Genomic DNA, 17627 nt, shown 5'->3' with positions numbered 1-17627 from the left:
TTCACATTTGCAGGCCAAGAGCTAAAAAAACAAAACAAAGGTGATGTAAACTTACGTTTCACTACTTCTGTCTTTTGTACTGTTGTGACGACAGTTCTCCTAGAAGAAAGACAAAAGTTATTTTTTAAGCATTCAAGAATTATATAACATAAATGTTAAATGAAAAGTTAATAAACACAGTCTTGCCAAGAGTTTAATGAGAAGATTAATACCACTCTAATGTCTGTACGCTAAATATCTAGCTTACAGCAGCTTCAGTTAGCAATCGTTGGTGGTTGCTCTGGTGATATGCTGCCCCCTATTTGTTTTTGGTGATTCAGTTTGAGAGGTGGCTACAGCTACAGATAAATCATACATGAAGTTGGACTTTTTGTGACAAACATCTCACTGAAAGAACTCCCTTACTTTGTATCTTCTCCGTCCAGCAGTCTCCTGTACTCAGCGATCTCCATCTCCAGCCTGGTCTTGATGTCCAGCAGAATCTGGTAATCTCTGGCCTGCCTCTCGATGTCCACCCTCACCTGGCTGAGCTCACTCTCCAGGGAGTTGACCATGGCCTGGAGCTGGCTCAGCTGCAGGCTGTAGCGGGACTCTGTCTCTCCCAGCTGGCCCTCCAAGGCAGCTTTCTGTACAGGAGAAAAAACACAGAATGTATGAGAACAGCGTCTTCCACTGTGGACATGTGCATGTGTGCATGTGGGGTCTGAATTACCAGGCTGAGCTGGGACTGCAGCTCAATCTGAAGCGCCTGCAGGGTCCTCTTGAGCTCGGTGATGTCACTTCGGGAGGTCTGGAGGGTCTCTGTGCTAGTTGCCACCTGCTTGTTCAGGTCGTCAAACTGGAAGACACAAAATTGGACGTGAGAATGGTCAATGAGCTATTCAGGCTATTTGGTAATCACTTGACATTGATGTACTGATATCGGACTCATGTTGACTTTAATTCAGGCATTAGATGAGATGATATGGGCATGTCCTGTCTCGTTCCCCTCACCTTGACCTTGTACCAGGCCTCCATGTCGCGGCGGTTCTTGTCAGCGATGCCCTCATACTGAGATCTGATCTCATCCATGATCACGGACAAGCTATCCTGAGACTTGGCGTCCACCTCCACGTTGACAGACCCTGCAGTAACTTGGCATTGCATGGCTGCGAGCTCCTACAGGTGGGGCAAAAGAGTCAAGGGTCAGCTAGGTGGTCAAACGTAACAAACACATGGCAAGCAAAAATAGGAATGAAAAGACGACTGGTTAAAATGACAAATAAACACATTATTCCTGAAATTAAAGGAATGTTACGTATAAGCAAGTAAAGACACCCTCACTCAGTTCAGTACACTCAAGGGTCCTGCTGCAATAGCCTGACTTGGTATGACCAGTAGCTTATGGTGGCTAACGTTAGCTAACGTAAGCAAACTTTTGATGGATAGATATTGTGTAATTGATAATACAGAATATTCACTTCACTGAATCTAGGCTACTTGTGCTGCTGTTACACTACGTTTTAGAATTCTTGTACTTTCCCCTTTTGGCCACAGTGGCCGCTATTTAACAAAAGTTAAATTCAATATAATAATAATAAAATAAAGTTTAAATAAGGGCTCACTCCAATTAACATATCAATGAAAAGCCCTTATTTAAAGCAACATAATGTAACATTCTGGAGAAAGATAGTTGATTGTCTGTGGGATGAATTTTAATCATTAAATGAGCTTTTTCAGCATCTCACTAAGTAAACAGACAGACCATAATAAAAAGGATTTGTCATCTGAGATGTCTCGTTATCAGATCATCTCCAATGAGTGTTTTCTGGCAACAGCCTGGGGCCACTTACAGCGCCTACCATGAGGTACACAACTTCAAGGCATGGCGCAATCCAAACATTACCTGTTGTTTGTTCAAGCAAAAGATAACAGTTCATAAGAGGCTTCTGGCAAATAGTTAAAATGGAATTAATCATTTATGTTACCTCCAGGTCATATCAAGAAACGATCTATCCACAGCACAAGATTTATGTTTTTTTTCCCAGTGCAGTCATCCGTAACCATGAAGATACTGAGGATGTCACAGAGATGGTGTGATGCTCTCACCTCGGCATGGTTTTTCTTCAGGTAGACCAGCTCCTCCTTCAGACCCTCCACCTGCATCTCCAGGTCAGATCGGGTTGTGGTCAGGTCATCCAGGACCTTGCGCAGTCCGCCGATGTCCCCCTCCACTGACATGCGCACTGCCAGCTCATTCTCAAACCTGTTAACAAAGAAGCACCGAGGGTCATGTTGCTGCACCAGCTCAAATGATGTTACCACCAACAAAAAAACAGACACAGCGGCGCTCCAGCCAAACCAGTTACACCAGTTCACACTGTTGATCAGTACACCCCTGAGAATGTGCACACACTGTGGTCTGGAACTGAACAAATATGTGACGTCATGTTAAAATTCTGATGTAACCTCTGCACTCACTTGATTCTGAAGTCCTCTGCTGCCAGTCTGGCATTGTCAATCTGCAGCATCAGCCTGGCATTGTCCTGTGTGGCAACACTGATCTAAAATAAACAGAAGAAGAGTGCATTATCACTGGGTCCTTATCCACATATAGTACAACAACAAAGGTGTGTTAGTGATTCAGTATTTAGAATGTGGGCTGGCAGGGTTATGTTGATTTTCCTTAGCGCATGACTTGCTTTTGACTGTAATTGCTTGAAATCTGATGCATCAGACGATTATTACATGTGTTAAGCGTCTGTCATGGCAGTGCATGTGGGTAGAAAAAAAAGAAGCTTTAGTTTTTAAGTCCAGTGCTCAAACTAACTTGTTCTTTCAGCCTTTAACTCGCACATGTCCTAAATGTTGTTCCTGATATTTTATAACTCAGAATTAACACTAATTGTTGGCTCACTGTTGACTGAGTGAGTCAGCACACAATATGTAAATGAGGACTCATTATGGCAGGAAATAAGTATAAAAAGTTAATAAACCTGGTTCTCCCACCTTCATGGTGCACTGTCTCAAGTGATACTGTTGAAGCCTGACATTTTAACATGATAAACATTATGGATTTCTATTAAATTGTTGCTTTGGGTCGTTTCTTTTTAATTATTACTATATCCCTTTTTATGATAACTTCATATTAGTTTAACCCGGGTAATCTTTAATAACGTACATGGTAATTAGAGCAATGAGTGCAGGAGATGTTCAGGGACGGGAAAAAAAAGCACCAAATAACTTAATCCACTTTTAAGATGATTTTGCTGTTAAAAATGAATTAAATATATAAGAAATAGTGGTTCACGTTCCTATAACTGTGGGTAGAGTTTACCTTTCTGTGCAGGTCCTCGATGATCGCCAGGAACTTGCTGTAGTCTCTGACGGTGGGGGTCTGCTTGTCGTACCACTCACGGATCTGACGCTCCAGCGTCGCATTGGCGGCCTCCAGGGAGCGCACCTTGTCCAGATATGAGGCCAGTCGGTCGTTGAGGTTCTGCATGGTCACTTTCTCGTTGCCTGAAACGGACATGCTGCTGCTGGTTCCTCCGTCACCATACAGCGAGCCTGCCATACTGCCAAGGCCGTTGGAGGCGTAGGACACCTGGACGTTTCTACCACCTGCACCGCCGTAGACGCTCGAGCCCCCCCGCCTGTTGCCGGTCACTGTCTGCACAGAGGACAGGGACACAGAGGACTTCGTAGGACGGTACATGTTGACTTCAGTTCTGACTCAGGTGCACCTTTCACTTCAACTTGTCAAACCCCAAGGAGTGATGCTAGGGAGATAACGCCGAGGCGGACCGCAGGGTGCTTTTATAGCGTCCTCCCCGGGAGTGGGAGCGGCCCAACAGGTAAGATGCTCTCCAGCATCACATGTGACCGGCAGGGTGTGGTGGCTCGGCTTTCAGGTTTGCCGCAGTTTACTGATATAAAGCCTAACGGCTGTCATGTTTCTTTGAGCAGAGCTGGGCGTGTGGGACATGCTTCATTTCAACTTGTCACTTTTAATCAAGCGTGTCTGATAGCCTGTCATAGGCGGAAGTGGAGGATTAATAATACTTAATGGCAGTCTGTGGCTAACTTACTTCAGCCTTAAACAGTTAGATTTTATCATAAATAAAAAGGAACACTGTGTGAATTAGTTTGTACTTTTGGCCAATAATTAGTCTACTATTAGATAAAAAAGTGACCAACAGAATATAGCCTAGCATAAAGTTATTAGTGATGTTTGAGGTGAATTTTAAGAAATGGAGCTGTTAGCTCATTAGTATTCAATTAGCTGTAACTAAATTGCAGCATTGTTGTTAAAACCGAAACTTGTCCCAAAATATTAAACTAAGCAGTGTTGTAAGCTACTGTCTAGAGATTGAATATTCGGCATTTTTTTGATGGGGATCAGTGTTTTTTCTCCCATTTTAAATGAATTTAAAATGTGCTATTTTGGCTCTGATACAGCATGTAATATCGACAGTAACTAGTAACTAAAGTTGTCACATAAATATAGTGGAGTAAAAACTAATGAAGTTGAAGTACAAAGTAGTATGTATGTATGGTACAAGTACCTTAAAAGTGTACTTACAGGAGGCTACTTGATAGGCTAAATGTATTCACTTACATTTCATCACTGAAACTAAGTCAGTGATTCATTTTGAAATCATTCAGTCAATGACAATTCAGTATCTATGAGAGGCTGTAAGCGAGGCTACCATAATCACAACGCTAATATGCACATGTTCGGCAGGTATAATGTTGACCGTTCTCACCATCTTAGTTACAGTTTTTGCCGAATGCTTACACACATGTGGCAGACTTTGGCTCACTGTGTCATAACTTAACACACAGACCGAGTAAGACACAGCACATGAAGATAAACTCCTAACTTATACGACAAAATGAAACTCTTGAAACAAAACCTAACAATCCCATTTCAAAACTGTTTTTAGCATCAAAACGTTAGACACATGCACCTTTGAATTACTCTTTCCTAGCAGCAACAACACACAGATGTGCTTTATGCAAAACACAGCTGTATTTAGTACTTTGGATGGTTTTTGACTTTAAAAGACTCATACAGATTTTTTTTTGTGAAAGATTGATCCACTACAGTTGATCTAGAGCCATGAAAACAAAATGGAAACGCTTCAGAATTTTTTTTTGTTTTTCAGGTTTTTGCAAAAGTAAAAAAAAAGGGGGGGGCGGGGTTACTTGCACATAGTCATGACGGGTCTTTGACTCTCGCACTGTTCCTCTCGAATGGAACTCTATACTGCTTCAGTGAAATGTTGTGCCTTTTAAGGATGCGGGAGAGTGTAGATATGCTGACATATGTCATATGTTGATGTCAGCGAAGGTTATTTGATCTGCGTTGATCTGCTCTCTCAATTCATGAAGCCGGATTTCGTTATTTGCCAAAACAATGTTAACTATGGCCACCTCCTGTTCATCACTGAACATAATCTGCCTTCCACTCTGTGCAGGTCGTCTGGCAGTTCAGTAGAAAATGAAACATCATACATTTTGTACTTTAGACCCATAGACCTACAGTAATACAGCAATGTATTGTACTGTGCGTTTGAACAGTGTGCAATACTGTAATTTCTTTGGTACAGTTTAGTGTGGAAACTTCAAAACATACCTGTTTTCCAGTCTGAAAGTTCTAATAATTGAGGCAACTGAGTAGCGACTTAGGTTTGGCTGGACTCTCTGCCCAGCCTCCCTCATTGTAAGGCCATGATTTATTACATGGTCCACCAAAGTGGCCCTCATGTCATCAGATATTTGTCTCCTTCTGTTGCCTGCTCCCCTTCTTCGTCCTCTTCCTCGTCCTGCTACTGCTCTTACTCTCCCTCTTCCTCTTTCTGCCTCCATGTTTCCACAGTTGGCACAAACGAGCTGAGCTCACATCAGGTGTATTTGTAGTGCTATGGTTTAGACTGATTGATCTACAATTAGATTTTAAATGTTTTCATGTGTGTGAGTCTGTGTGCTTTTCCAATTTTAGTTGTGTTTTGTATTTTAGATAGATGTGTTTTCCCAATGATTGCATGAGATTTCTTTTTTGAACAATGTGTGTTGTGTGTAGTGTGTAGTGTTTTGCAAGGAGTGTGTTGGAGAATTTCAAACACAGTGCAAAGCATATATTGTGTTTGCAGGGTTGGTGCTTTTGTTTAGGGCATGGTCACCAAAGTTAGAGGTTGTGATGCTTTGGGCATAGCAACCACTTTTAGTGTTTAAGCATTAGGCAAAAACTGTAAGTGTGTAAGAATGGTAACATTTCAGAATTAGCAAAGTATTGGACAGACAACTGTTTGGACTTAATGGTAGCCTAAAACAAGACAAAAAGTCAAGGGATCACCGAAGTGAGCAGGCTTCACCATCTGGGGACCATGAATGTCTTTACAAAATTCAATGGCAATACAATTAATAGTTGTTGACAAATTTCAGCCTGAACTTAAGTACTGGACTGACCAACACTGGCATCCCTGGAGTGTTAAAAACACAGCCAAAACCTGGGCTAAAATAAAGTTAAGCATCTACCTCAGCTGTTATGTGTGAACAAGTGAAAAGGCAGACTGGGCCTAATGAAATGTGATCCCTGTGAGCTATATATCCTTCTTACACATTGCTTGACAGAAGAAGGAAGTCACACAATCGTTCTTTGTTCACACAGACAAATATTCTCCCACATTTGCATATAAAACTGTTTACATATGACCCTGTGCTGCCAGGTATTTGAAGACTTGCCATTGAGCTGTCTGGTTTAAACTTTGCTTTGATTAATTTTATGTGATCTTATCATTGTAGGTGTAGACGAAAAAGAGCCCACACAGTTAACTGCTCAGAAAACATATTTGTTCCAGTGTTTACCTGCCTCAGGCTGCTGCTAATGTTGCGTAAGCTATTGCACATGTGTATACTCTCAACTTTATGTCTCCACAAGTTTGATGTCAAAAGTTGGATCAGCAAGTTGACCTTTTTTAAGTTTATGCTTGCATGTGGAGGACCAAGGAGGTGAGGGGTCTGCCACAATTTAGGTGATAAGATAACCCTTTATTTGGGATCAATAAAGGTTTATCTTATGTTAAAAGTAATGGGCAGAGCAGTTACCTGAGCTTCTCTCATTCAGTGGCTTTGTGTGCAATGGTTATACTGCGATTAGATCAATGTTTTCATAGATTTAATTACTAGCAGTGTGTTGACAGGAAGGTGTTTAACGTTCTACCAACATAGAAACATACAAACAAACAATAATTTCTTGAGATCATCTCTCAGCACACTGCTCCTGATAATTGAGAATGTCTCTTGCCACATCAAAATGATATATGCTTCTATTTACAGTCATTTTTATTTTTGCTATAATTAAATCGTGCAATTTACTGACCTTTTCATCTTAAAATACACTTTCAAAAAGTTTCAGTGCTTCTTCAACAAAACCATTCTGCTATTCTATTACAAATAATAATTTCATGCCTTTTTGTGGATGAATGACATCCAGGCAGGTCTGTGTTGACCAGTCTGTCAGCATGTTTTAATTCAAGGTACCTCAACACACAACATGTGTATTGTGGAAGTGATTCACAAAAAACCCAAGCATGTTGTCTGTTCACACAGGAGTGGGTTGTATTGGGATGTTCCAGGAAAAATGACTGCTTCATTGTTTTGGTGCTCCCAAATAAACTGTTACACTCCAAATGTTTATGAATCTTTCACTTTCTGTCTGCTACCACGATAATGCCTATCTGCTGACTGAGCAAAATGTGTTGAAGTGCAGGTAAAAGTTGATGTTGGCAGCAAAAGTGGTATACTCTTGATAAAAGAGGCCGGCATGAACAGCGCTATGTTTTATTTTTAATAGTAGCAGCCAATCAGTAAGAAACTGAACAAGCTCCAATTCCCATGAAACATGTTTGTTCTCATAACTGCAAACATCAAATTATTACTAATTACCAGTGCACACTATCGTCTGTTGCCCACATGTGGCTACCTTTTACTGTGCTGACAGTACATGAGAAATTTCTCTATAACCATTCCTTTAAAAAAAAAAAAAAAAAAAAAAAAGATTTTGTTGACGTTTCTACTTTATTTAGATAGTGACAGCTGGAGAGGGAAGCCATGGGAGAGAGAGGGGATGACAGTCAGCAGAGAGCCTGGCCCTGAACCAAATCCGGTCCGCTGTGGGAAGCATCGACTTAGTATTTTGCACCCAAAGCATTTTTTGGGAACTGATAGAAGTACTGACATGTAAATAATTTCAAAAAATGATCAGACAATAGGCGAATGCTTAACAACACAGAGGCTTAAACTAGAGTTAAACTGACAAAAGAGATTGAAGTAATGTCAAAGGGGTGCCCCAGTAGCTCAGTTGGTAAAGCGTGCACCCCATTTACATTACAGATGATGTGTCCTCACTGCAGTGGCCCAGGGTTCAAATCCAACCTGTGGGACATATAATCCCCCCTCTCTCATCCTGTATACTATATATCGTCCGCTGTGCTATCAGAAACAGTAAGAAACAAAACAGTATGTATGCACTATGAATAAAAAAGCAACATGGCATTAAACCATTGATAGTCATATCAATAAATGACTACATATGGTACAGAAAAGTAACCAAACCATATTTCTTTACTGTAACAACTCTAACATAGAAATCACAATATTGATCAACATTGCTGTCTGATTACCTTATAATTACAGAGACTGGTATGATTTAAAGGTGCTCTATGTAACAATTTGTAGCACTTTAAATGTATAAATCACTGTTTTTATTGACCATATGTGAGCCGATTGTAACATGATGTGAAAAATCTGACCTTCCCTGTCTCTCTTAGCTGCTTATACAAGACACAGTCCACGCAGTCCTTACATCATTACGCATGAGTGGCACCGCAGTATTTATATGTGTACAATGATCACACTGACTGTTTCACTTGCCAAAATGATCACAACAGTGTTATCACCCACCCTGGGATATCATTGCCTCTTGTGCTGTCCCCAAGTGACCAAAATCAGTTAATGCTGATTCAAACTAGACATAAATGACAGTGTTTAAACTAAGTAGAGTGACATGAAGTTTTTATTAGGGCTACACTGACAATGGAAAGCTCAGACAAGGGTTATAATCACATGGAAGTTTAAACAAATGTAGGATCAACACTGCAGCTTAAACAGGGATTTGAGGTCAAGTTGTGGAATAAAACCCTGAGATCACATTTACAGTCTGAGCAAATTTAACTTTAGGGTTTGTCCATTTTGTCAAGTTATCTCCTCTGATGGCTACCTTCAGAAACTTGTCTAAACCACTGCTTGGGCTTATTTAGTGGTGAGTTGACCACCCAGCTGCCAATGTTGCAAGTTTTGAATGCAACAAGTTTTAATGAACCCCTGTGTCCCTACACTAAACTGTCCTACTTGAACGTACTGCAACCTCAGGCCTTCTGCCTAATACTGTTACTTTGTGTACGTATGCAAGTCATCTGGAAGTATGACGGGTGGTAAAATGGTGAGGACTAAAATGAAAAACACTCAAGAGCCAGGAAGTCCATTCATTCCTATGGGATCCTCTGTAATCTTTTATATATAGAAAGGTAAGACTTTAAGACAATTGTTGAACAGAAATGTTATCCCTTTCTTCCCACTCTCCTCCCCAAAAACAAGGTAGAAAAAATGAACAAACAAACAAAAAAAAATGACAAAAGAAAATAATTATTATTATTATTATTACTGTACTCTACAACAAAGGTTTCTATGGTCATCCGCAAATAACATTACAATTTGTCTGGAAAAGTATAAAGGAATAACTGTCAGGTAACTGTAGGTAAAAGACCGTAAAATGAGGTGTCATGAGGGTCCCCTCATTACTGTCATATAATCAAGAAAGGGCTGTCATATCTGTTTGAATCTATTTGCTTTTCCTGACATCTCATATCAAATATTCTCCATACATGGAATACTAGGAACTCTGTAAGTCAGGCTTAAAAACATTGGATATCTCTTTGTTCCAGACATTAAGGATGATTTTCTTTGCAACAACCATTCCATACTGGATTGACAAATTAGAGGGGAGATCATGCCCATAAACATCAGAACAGCACTGAAAAACGTCTGGCCAGAACTTTCGAAGTTTGATGGAAAACCAAAACATATGAGCCAGTGTTCCATCAGATTGCTTACATTTAATACAGAGTGGTGATGAGGATGAGTAGAGGGTGTTGTGTACATGGAACAAACTGAGCTTCAGACACATTTACAAATAGACACAATTTTTTTGGTATCAGGTTTCTTTGTTAAGAGAGACACAAGTTCATCAGGAGAGTTATAAGCTACAAAATGTGGAACATTTCCTCTGACATAGTTCTTAACCTCAAAGTCGAATAAATGCAGAAAATACATTATCAATATACAGATCTTTCACAAAAACCTGTCCTTTCCCATTCCAGGTTGAGAAACTAGCATATAATTGTGAAGGAGGAAATGCATGATTTTAACAGTGTTTGAAAATTTGAATGAACTTTTATTTTGGTACCATACCTGTAATGATCTTTTAACCATAAAGCCAGTCCCTTTAAAAGGTCCAGAGTAGCACTGGGAGAGAAGTGTTGCTAATGTCTTGTTCTATAGCCAACCATGATAGGATAGTGTCTTTAGGCTCTTCAGGGTGTGCATATGTAAGTGCTTGAGCATTAGCTGCCCAGTAATAATGTTGGAACACAGGCAGAGCCAGCCCTCCTATTTCTTTTGGTTTACAAAGATGTTTCTTATTCATACGATGTATTTTGTATCCCCAGTCAAAAGGCATAATAACTGAAACCAGTGTTTTAAAAAATACTTAAGGTAGAAAAATGGGTATGTTTTGAAATAAATACAAAAACCTAATAAAACATTTTTTATAGCATTAATTCAGCCAATCATAGACAGGGGGAGTGTTCGCCAATATTCAATATCACTTATAAGTTTATCAATCATAACTCTGTAGTTCAATTTATAAAGCAGGTCCGATTGTTTGGGGACTGTAGTTCCCAGATACTTTATGTGATTAGTAACTCTGACTGGATGACTGCTGAGAAATTCAGGATCTATATCCTCGCTCAGAGCCATTAATTCACATTTTTGCCTGTATATGGTATATCCTGATAGCTTTCCAAAGCTTTTACTAAGGTCTAGCAATGGCAGAACAGATTTCTCAGGCTGCGACAGAAACAACATTATATCGTCAGCATATAGCGATATGTAATGACCCATTTTTCCTAGATGTATAGGAATAATTTTAGGGTAATTTCTGCTTACTGCTAGGGGTTCTATGCACAGAGCAAGCAGCAGAGGGCTCAGAGGGCAGCCTTGCCGAAAACTACGGTGTAGGTTAAAAGGACGAGAACTGTCAGAGTTGGTAAGGACTGGGCCAATAGGGTGGGCGTAAAGCATCTCTACCCAAGAACCAAAATTTTCATCCAGACCAAATTCTCTGATGGTTAATAGCATATACTTCCACTCCACCTGATCAAATGCCTTGTGTGCATCAAATGCAAGGACTGCATATTTTGATTTGTTTTGTTTATTGTATACAATATTGATTAATCAAAGGAGGTTGAAAAAGGAAAATCTTCTGGGAATGAAGCCCACCTGGTCTTGTGTATGATAGTTGATATATGTTTGTTTAATCTGTTAGCAAGAATTTTGGTAAACACCTTTAGGTCATTGCCAAGAAGGGCAATGGGCCAATATGATGATGGGTCAGTCTCGTCTTTGTCTTTTTTCAAAATTAAAGCGATATTTGCAGTGTATAGAGACTCTGGCAACTTTTTTTTTTTAATTGACTCATTAAACGCTCTCAGTAATAGAGGGGCCACATCATCAGCATATGCTTTGTAGAATTCTTTACCGGGGCCAGCTGCCTTTCCACTTGGAAATTCGCAATGAGGACCTCCTGTAATGAAATTTCAGCAATAAGGTCCGTTTGCGCATTGGAAACTAGTTTAGGAAGTGGAAGAGAGCGCAGAAATGGGAAAATATGACCTTCTATTGCAGGACATTGGGATGTATACAGTTTTTCATAATATTTCTTGAGGCAATCATTTATTTTAACAGGGTCTGTAATAATAGAGCTCAGAGATAGCTTAATTTTATGAATAGCTCTGCTGGCTTGTGCACCTCTCAGCTGACGTGAGAGCAGGGGCCAGGCTTCTCTCCCAGATAAAACTGTTTGTGTCTCACATTCAGAAGTAAAGTGCTAATATTCTGAGAAAGAATACTGTTATAAGTGCAGGAGGAGATGGTGCCTCTATATTGTTTGTCAAGCAAAGCAATTTGCTGATCTATTTCTGATAATCTCAATCTCTTTTGTTTTTTTTGTGTGGCTTCATATGATATGACAAAACCTCTTATTACCACCTTGAGGGTTTCTCACAAAATTGAATCTGAAACATCCCCAGTATCATTAGAAGCTAAATACTCCTTTATTGAGGCTGAGCATTTTTCAAAGAATACTTTATCGTTGAAGAGGTTTGAGTTATACCACAAATTGTAGTGGGGCTTTTTCCAACCCAATATCAATACCTATAGTAACAGGGCTGTGGTCTGAGATTAAAATATTGTGATATTTTGATGAGGTGGTTGCTGCTGTTCATTTAGAGTCAATTAAAAAGTAGTCAATCCTTGTATTTGTGTTACGGGCTTGTGAAAAGAAGGTGTATTCTTTCTCTATGGGATGGTGGATCCTCTAGATATCGACAAGGTTCTGTGATTTCCCAAGGAATAATGCCCGTATCTTGATGAAAAAAATAGGTGTATTTAGGTACATGGAATCTATTACTAAGTACAATTTGACCAACAAACGGACACGGGTGAAAACATAACCTCCTCCATAAAGAAATTCATTTTGTTGTGTTGAACACCAGGGCTGTCCATAATTACAGACACAAAACAAAACTGTGTGGAAACAAGACATAAATCACCGAAGCTAAGGTCATTAACATAAACATTACCTGATGAAACCTCAGTGAGGTCGGAATGCTTATAGTAAAATAGTTAAAGAAGCTTCGGAAATATTTGACATTGGGTCCAGGGCAGATTTATTTAGCTCATTTTGTTTATTCAAACAATGTGTTATCTTACAAGAAATCACTTCTTTAGTCATTCCTTTTGCTTAAAACTGGTTAAACTACAGATATAAAATGGATTATGATTCATCATATTGAAGAGCAAGAGCTTAAATCCAGCATACATGGCAGGCTGTTCTGACGTATTAGTTTGGGTCATCATGTTGTAACATTATCACACGTTTTAAAGGTTAGAGCAAACAAAGACGTGCCTCTCCTCTGTTTGCCCGTCACCTTACTTGACATACCCACACCCGTCCCTCTGCTGACCCCACTAACTGCCGGTATCACTGTACACGGCCCTGACTTGTTTGATTGTCTGAACTATTTGCCCATCCTTTTTCCAGATAAAGCTGGATGACAGCTAAGTGCGGCACTCCTAGTGTAATAGTTTTCTGAGAAGCAAATACTATGTAACCCTGAGGTGCTGTGCTAAATGACGAGGATAATAGTTTTTCAGGCGCTGTCACGGTGCTTCTTTTTTGTTTGAATGCAAAATCCAGTGATACCGACTTTGATGTAATTGTTTTAGAGTTCCCTCAGGTTGTTAATCTAATAAAACCAGCAGTTTGCACAAATGTGAATCTACATTTAAAATCAGCTTAGATTATCCTTTACAGCCTGAGGGAAATACTCAGACTTTTAGGTCATGGATGCATCGTTTTTCTGTTGCTTGTTGTTGGATTTATAATAAGGGTACAAATTATAGACTTAAGTAATGCTCAACGAATACATTACTCAAAAGGGTTTACTGCTTGAATTAATGCAGGGTGTATCATGAATACCAATATTAACAAATGATGAAGTCACTGTGACTTTATGTGATTAGTGCAAACTGTGTACATCATCAGTTAAGTTAATTCACAGTTATAGATAAATACCAAGTCAATTCTATCTTTATAGTCCAATTTAATTTATGTTTAGAGTCTGACACCCTCTGTCATTGATTTGGACCATAGAAGAAACATCAGGAGGAGTCACAGAGGAGGTATCCCTCTTCCAGGAATGACAGACATGCAATAGATGTCACATAACACAACAGGCCAACAAAATCACAGAATATGCTTTTTAACAAAAATTTTAAAAATAAATACAATCTTCATAAATAACATTTTATTTAACTGATATCCAGCTACTACAAGGAATTGTCATGTTTTGTTGATTCTGGCGGTCTCTGTGGACAAAATATGATAGTGAAACAAAGTAAACTTTGTTTTATTACCAACCTGGATAAGTCGGAATCTGTCCTTATACAGAAGAAGTCGGCCTTCTCACTGATGGTTAGTTCCTTGCGTGTGTCATATAGAGGATTAATCTTAAATTGAGACTGCTTCATTACCAGTCAAACTGCCTTGATGTTCCCTAATGTATGAAGTAACTGTAAATTAACTTTCCTTATTCCTTTTTCTGCTTCGGTCCCTCATTATTGGGTTAAAACAGTTTAAGAACCAGAGTGAGATGGCACAAAGCAGCAGTCATGATGCAGTTATCTAATGAATTCTCTTCTCGGTGTGTAGCCAACTTTCCCAGTCAATCAAGATAAGCCACCCTGCTTGGTCTGTGCATGTGTGTCAGAAGAACTGAGCCTTTCCCTTCATTGTATTGTACTAAATAACCTCCAGTTATTCCTTTCATGGGTACGTCACTTTTGCCTTCCAGACTATGAACTATGAAAGGTATGGAATGCTTTGTGTCTGGTAGTCAATTAATGCGGTAGTCATTGTTTGTCATCAATGGTACGATCAGCATTCAAGTCAAAGGTGTAGAGGGTTTTGGTGGAATTTAAAAGGTATGGGAAAAAGCTTTGGCTGAAAATGTGCACATTCTGGTTCTGATACTGTCTGGTCTGAGCAAGGATGAGCCCACTGATTCTCGGAATGTGTCTGTGAGGTAACTGTTTGGCTCAGGCACAAGTGATGAAAAGCTCCCTTCAGATGGAAATTGAGGTCTGCCTTTGGTTATAATGCAAAAACTCAAGTTACATTCCTACCTAACATTACATTCCTAGGTAACACTACCTACAGAGACACACTACATGGCAAATAGTATGTGGACACCCAAATATTACACCCATATGTGATTATGAATGAGGGCAACCACTGAAGTTGGGCAATAAGGCCTGGTTGTCAGTATGCATTCCAGTTAATCTCTAAGATGTTTGAGTCAAGTTCGACCACACCAAACCATTTCTTTAATTAAACTGGTCTAAGGGGCCCAGATCAAACCATTGGTGCAGCAATGGTGCTTGTTTAACAATGAAGACAACAACTTCCATGACACCACGCAACTAACATATTTTGTTTTGTTTTACTTGACAAACCGTAAGAGGCAGAAATTACATACCGTGCATTTTCATTTTTGTGTTTAAAGTTTTTGCATATGCCAATTAAGTTCAGTTCCATTATGATGCCTGCCATTTGGTGCTGGCCAAGTAGCGTACAAGAGATTGAGCTGAGGGAAAACCAAAACAATGAGCTGAAAAAAGTTAAAACTGTCCATATAAAGAAACTGCAAAGTTGGCTGACCATTTCCTGTCACTTTTGTCAGTACAAGTGACCCCTTTAACATTACACATTTGACACACTGTTGAAGATATTCATTAGTACGCCTTTGAAAGGTAAAGTGTTTATAGTGATTATTTTTAGTTGAATCATAAATAATGGGTGCTTGAATGAGTTCTTGACAGGTAGAAATGAGTCCCGAGGGTTGCAGGTAGAGTATACTGAAGACCTATTGTTATTGCTATTACTGTCTCACACAAAAATAAGTCTAGACAGCAAGTAAAAGCACATGAAACATGCTTTAGCTTAGCATGGCCCCTAAAGCGGTCTGTTAAAGGGTTTATGTGGAGATTATCCCTTCTGTGGTTTCGGATTTAAACCACAATACCTTCCAATTCAACATAAGTGGCTTGCTTAATAATCATGTACAGATGAAAACCTCCTGGCATGGAGTTTTTAATAATCGTCAGAGAATAGATCAAAGCTATTTAATGTTTTGATAACAGGTGTTCCTTTTCACCTTTAATAAATGGTTCCTTGTACAGAGGATCACATGAGAAACAATCAAAGAGATCCTAAGCGACAACTCCTGAGGGGAACTAGGGCAGAGGAATGTAAAGTCGCGGGGCTCAGGTACATGAGGGAGCCGCTAAGTGTTAAACCCGTAATCTCAGCAGACTTGGTTTGTTGTCATTCTCCTATAGGCAGTGTCCACCTCTGAAGCCTCAACAAGTCAATACCGGCTTCTCTCTGTAGCCCTCAGTTACATGATACCTCTGACCAACACTCCTGTGATCCGTGCGACGTAGGCTATTTCTTAGATATATGTGGGAGGAACAGGACATCTAAAAACAGGCTTGGTGGCATTCACTGTTTGTAGTCACAGCTGAAATCATCTGTCCCAGACGCTCACAACAGATCTGCCGGCTACGCCCTGACAGGTTTTGTTTTTCCCGGATTTGGACTAGCATTATTTATTGGAGTCATCATCAACCAACGGAGGGTGTGGGAGTGTGATGAAGGTAAGTGTCCTGACAGTCCTGTCTGACACTGGGTTTGTCAGCATGCTTTGTGTGTGTATGTGTGTGTTTAACTATTTAAATTGCATCAACATTTTTCCTCCCACACATTTCTCTGCTCTTAGTGGAGATTTCTTCCTGCTTCCTCTTAATCGCTCACTCTTCCTCTCTCTATCAATTCATCTCTGTCTCTCTCCTTCTAAACATACAGATGGATGAAAGCCACAAAAAAGTAAAACCACATAAGAAAGTGAGCTGGCTGCTCCTCCTCTGTTGTTTCTCTGCAGAGAATACCCAAGTTGAGACAGAGACAATATTTGTACAGTGTTTGGAGCAGATAGAAGTGCACACTCAGTTGTCTGTACTAATAATCACCACATTCTGCCCATTGGCAAAGCACGCTTGTTCACCCAACAGAAAAGTAAGTCCTCTGGTTTGCAACGTATTTGCAAATTTACAAAAGTAGCAGAAAAACATACAAAAATCATGTATTTTAGTTACATTCACAAAGAAAATGCTTATTTTTTGTAATATGATTAGAAAAGTCCACTCCAAACAAAATCAAAAGTTTAAAGCATAAGCAATAAAACAAACTATTAGTAGTTTTAATACACTTTTATTTTTCTGCTGCTTCAGTTTTGATTGGTTGAGTAGGGCCAGCAGCATATGGTGAATAGGCTAATCCTAGCTAATGTTAGCAAACTTCAGATGCATATTGTTGAGAAACTGACACTGAGTTAGTTTTCTGACCTTATTATGACTAATTTCTCTACTGTTAAGGCCCATTGGTCTCATCCACAAATCTTTTGCGACAGGTTCAACTTTGGTGAACCACAAATTGGCACTGTTGACCAGTTGCAAACTGTCTTGCCTGTCGCCTTTGAGACAAGAGAGCTGGAGGGTCTAAAATGGAAGAAGCTTTCATAGATTAGTGTTGTAACAAACACTTTTATTTAACCTCCTGTGCTGGATTATAAACTAATCCACAATAGAGTAATGGTTTATTTCCAGACAGTTATGAGACATGG

General features: G+C 39.6%; 1 protein-coding gene across 1 annotated transcript; it reads right to left on the bottom strand.

The window, feature by feature from the left end:
• Positions 1-401: 401 nt before the first annotated feature.
• On the bottom strand, positions 402-3700 carry LOC141003725 (keratin, type I cytoskeletal 19-like). Its single transcript, XM_073475168.1, has 6 exons — positions 3317-3700; positions 2461-2543; positions 2089-2245; positions 994-1158; positions 713-838; positions 402-626 (listed from the first exon to the last, which is right to left on the bottom strand). The coding sequence occupies exons 1-6, from the start codon at positions 3695-3697 to the stop codon at positions 402-404; spliced, it is 1137 nt and encodes a 378-aa protein (XP_073331269.1). The 5' UTR covers positions 3698-3700.
• Positions 3701-17627: the final 13927 nt, after the last annotated feature.

Source organism: Pagrus major, chromosome 1 (genome assembly GCF_040436345.1).
Source record: "Pagrus major chromosome 1, Pma_NU_1.0".
Classification (NCBI taxonomy): Eukaryota; Metazoa; Chordata; class Actinopteri; order Spariformes; family Sparidae; genus Pagrus; species Pagrus major.
This window is presented reverse-complemented; position numbering and strand designations above follow the sequence as displayed.

Bases quoted from the DNA above. Each gene is read 5' to 3' on its own strand.
- LOC141003725 (XM_073475168.1), bottom strand. From the start codon at position 3,697: ATGTACCGTCCTACGAAGTCCTCTGTGTCCCTGTCCTCTGTGCAGACA. The intron at 2,544-3,316 runs GTAAACTCTACC...TGTTTATTTTAG, and splicing joins TCGAGGACCTGCACAGAAAG to ATCAGTGTTGCCACACAGGA. The intron at 627-712 runs GTAATTCAGACC...TCTCCTGTACAG, and splicing joins TGCAGTCCCAGCTCAGCCTG to AAAGCTGCCTTGGAGGGCCA.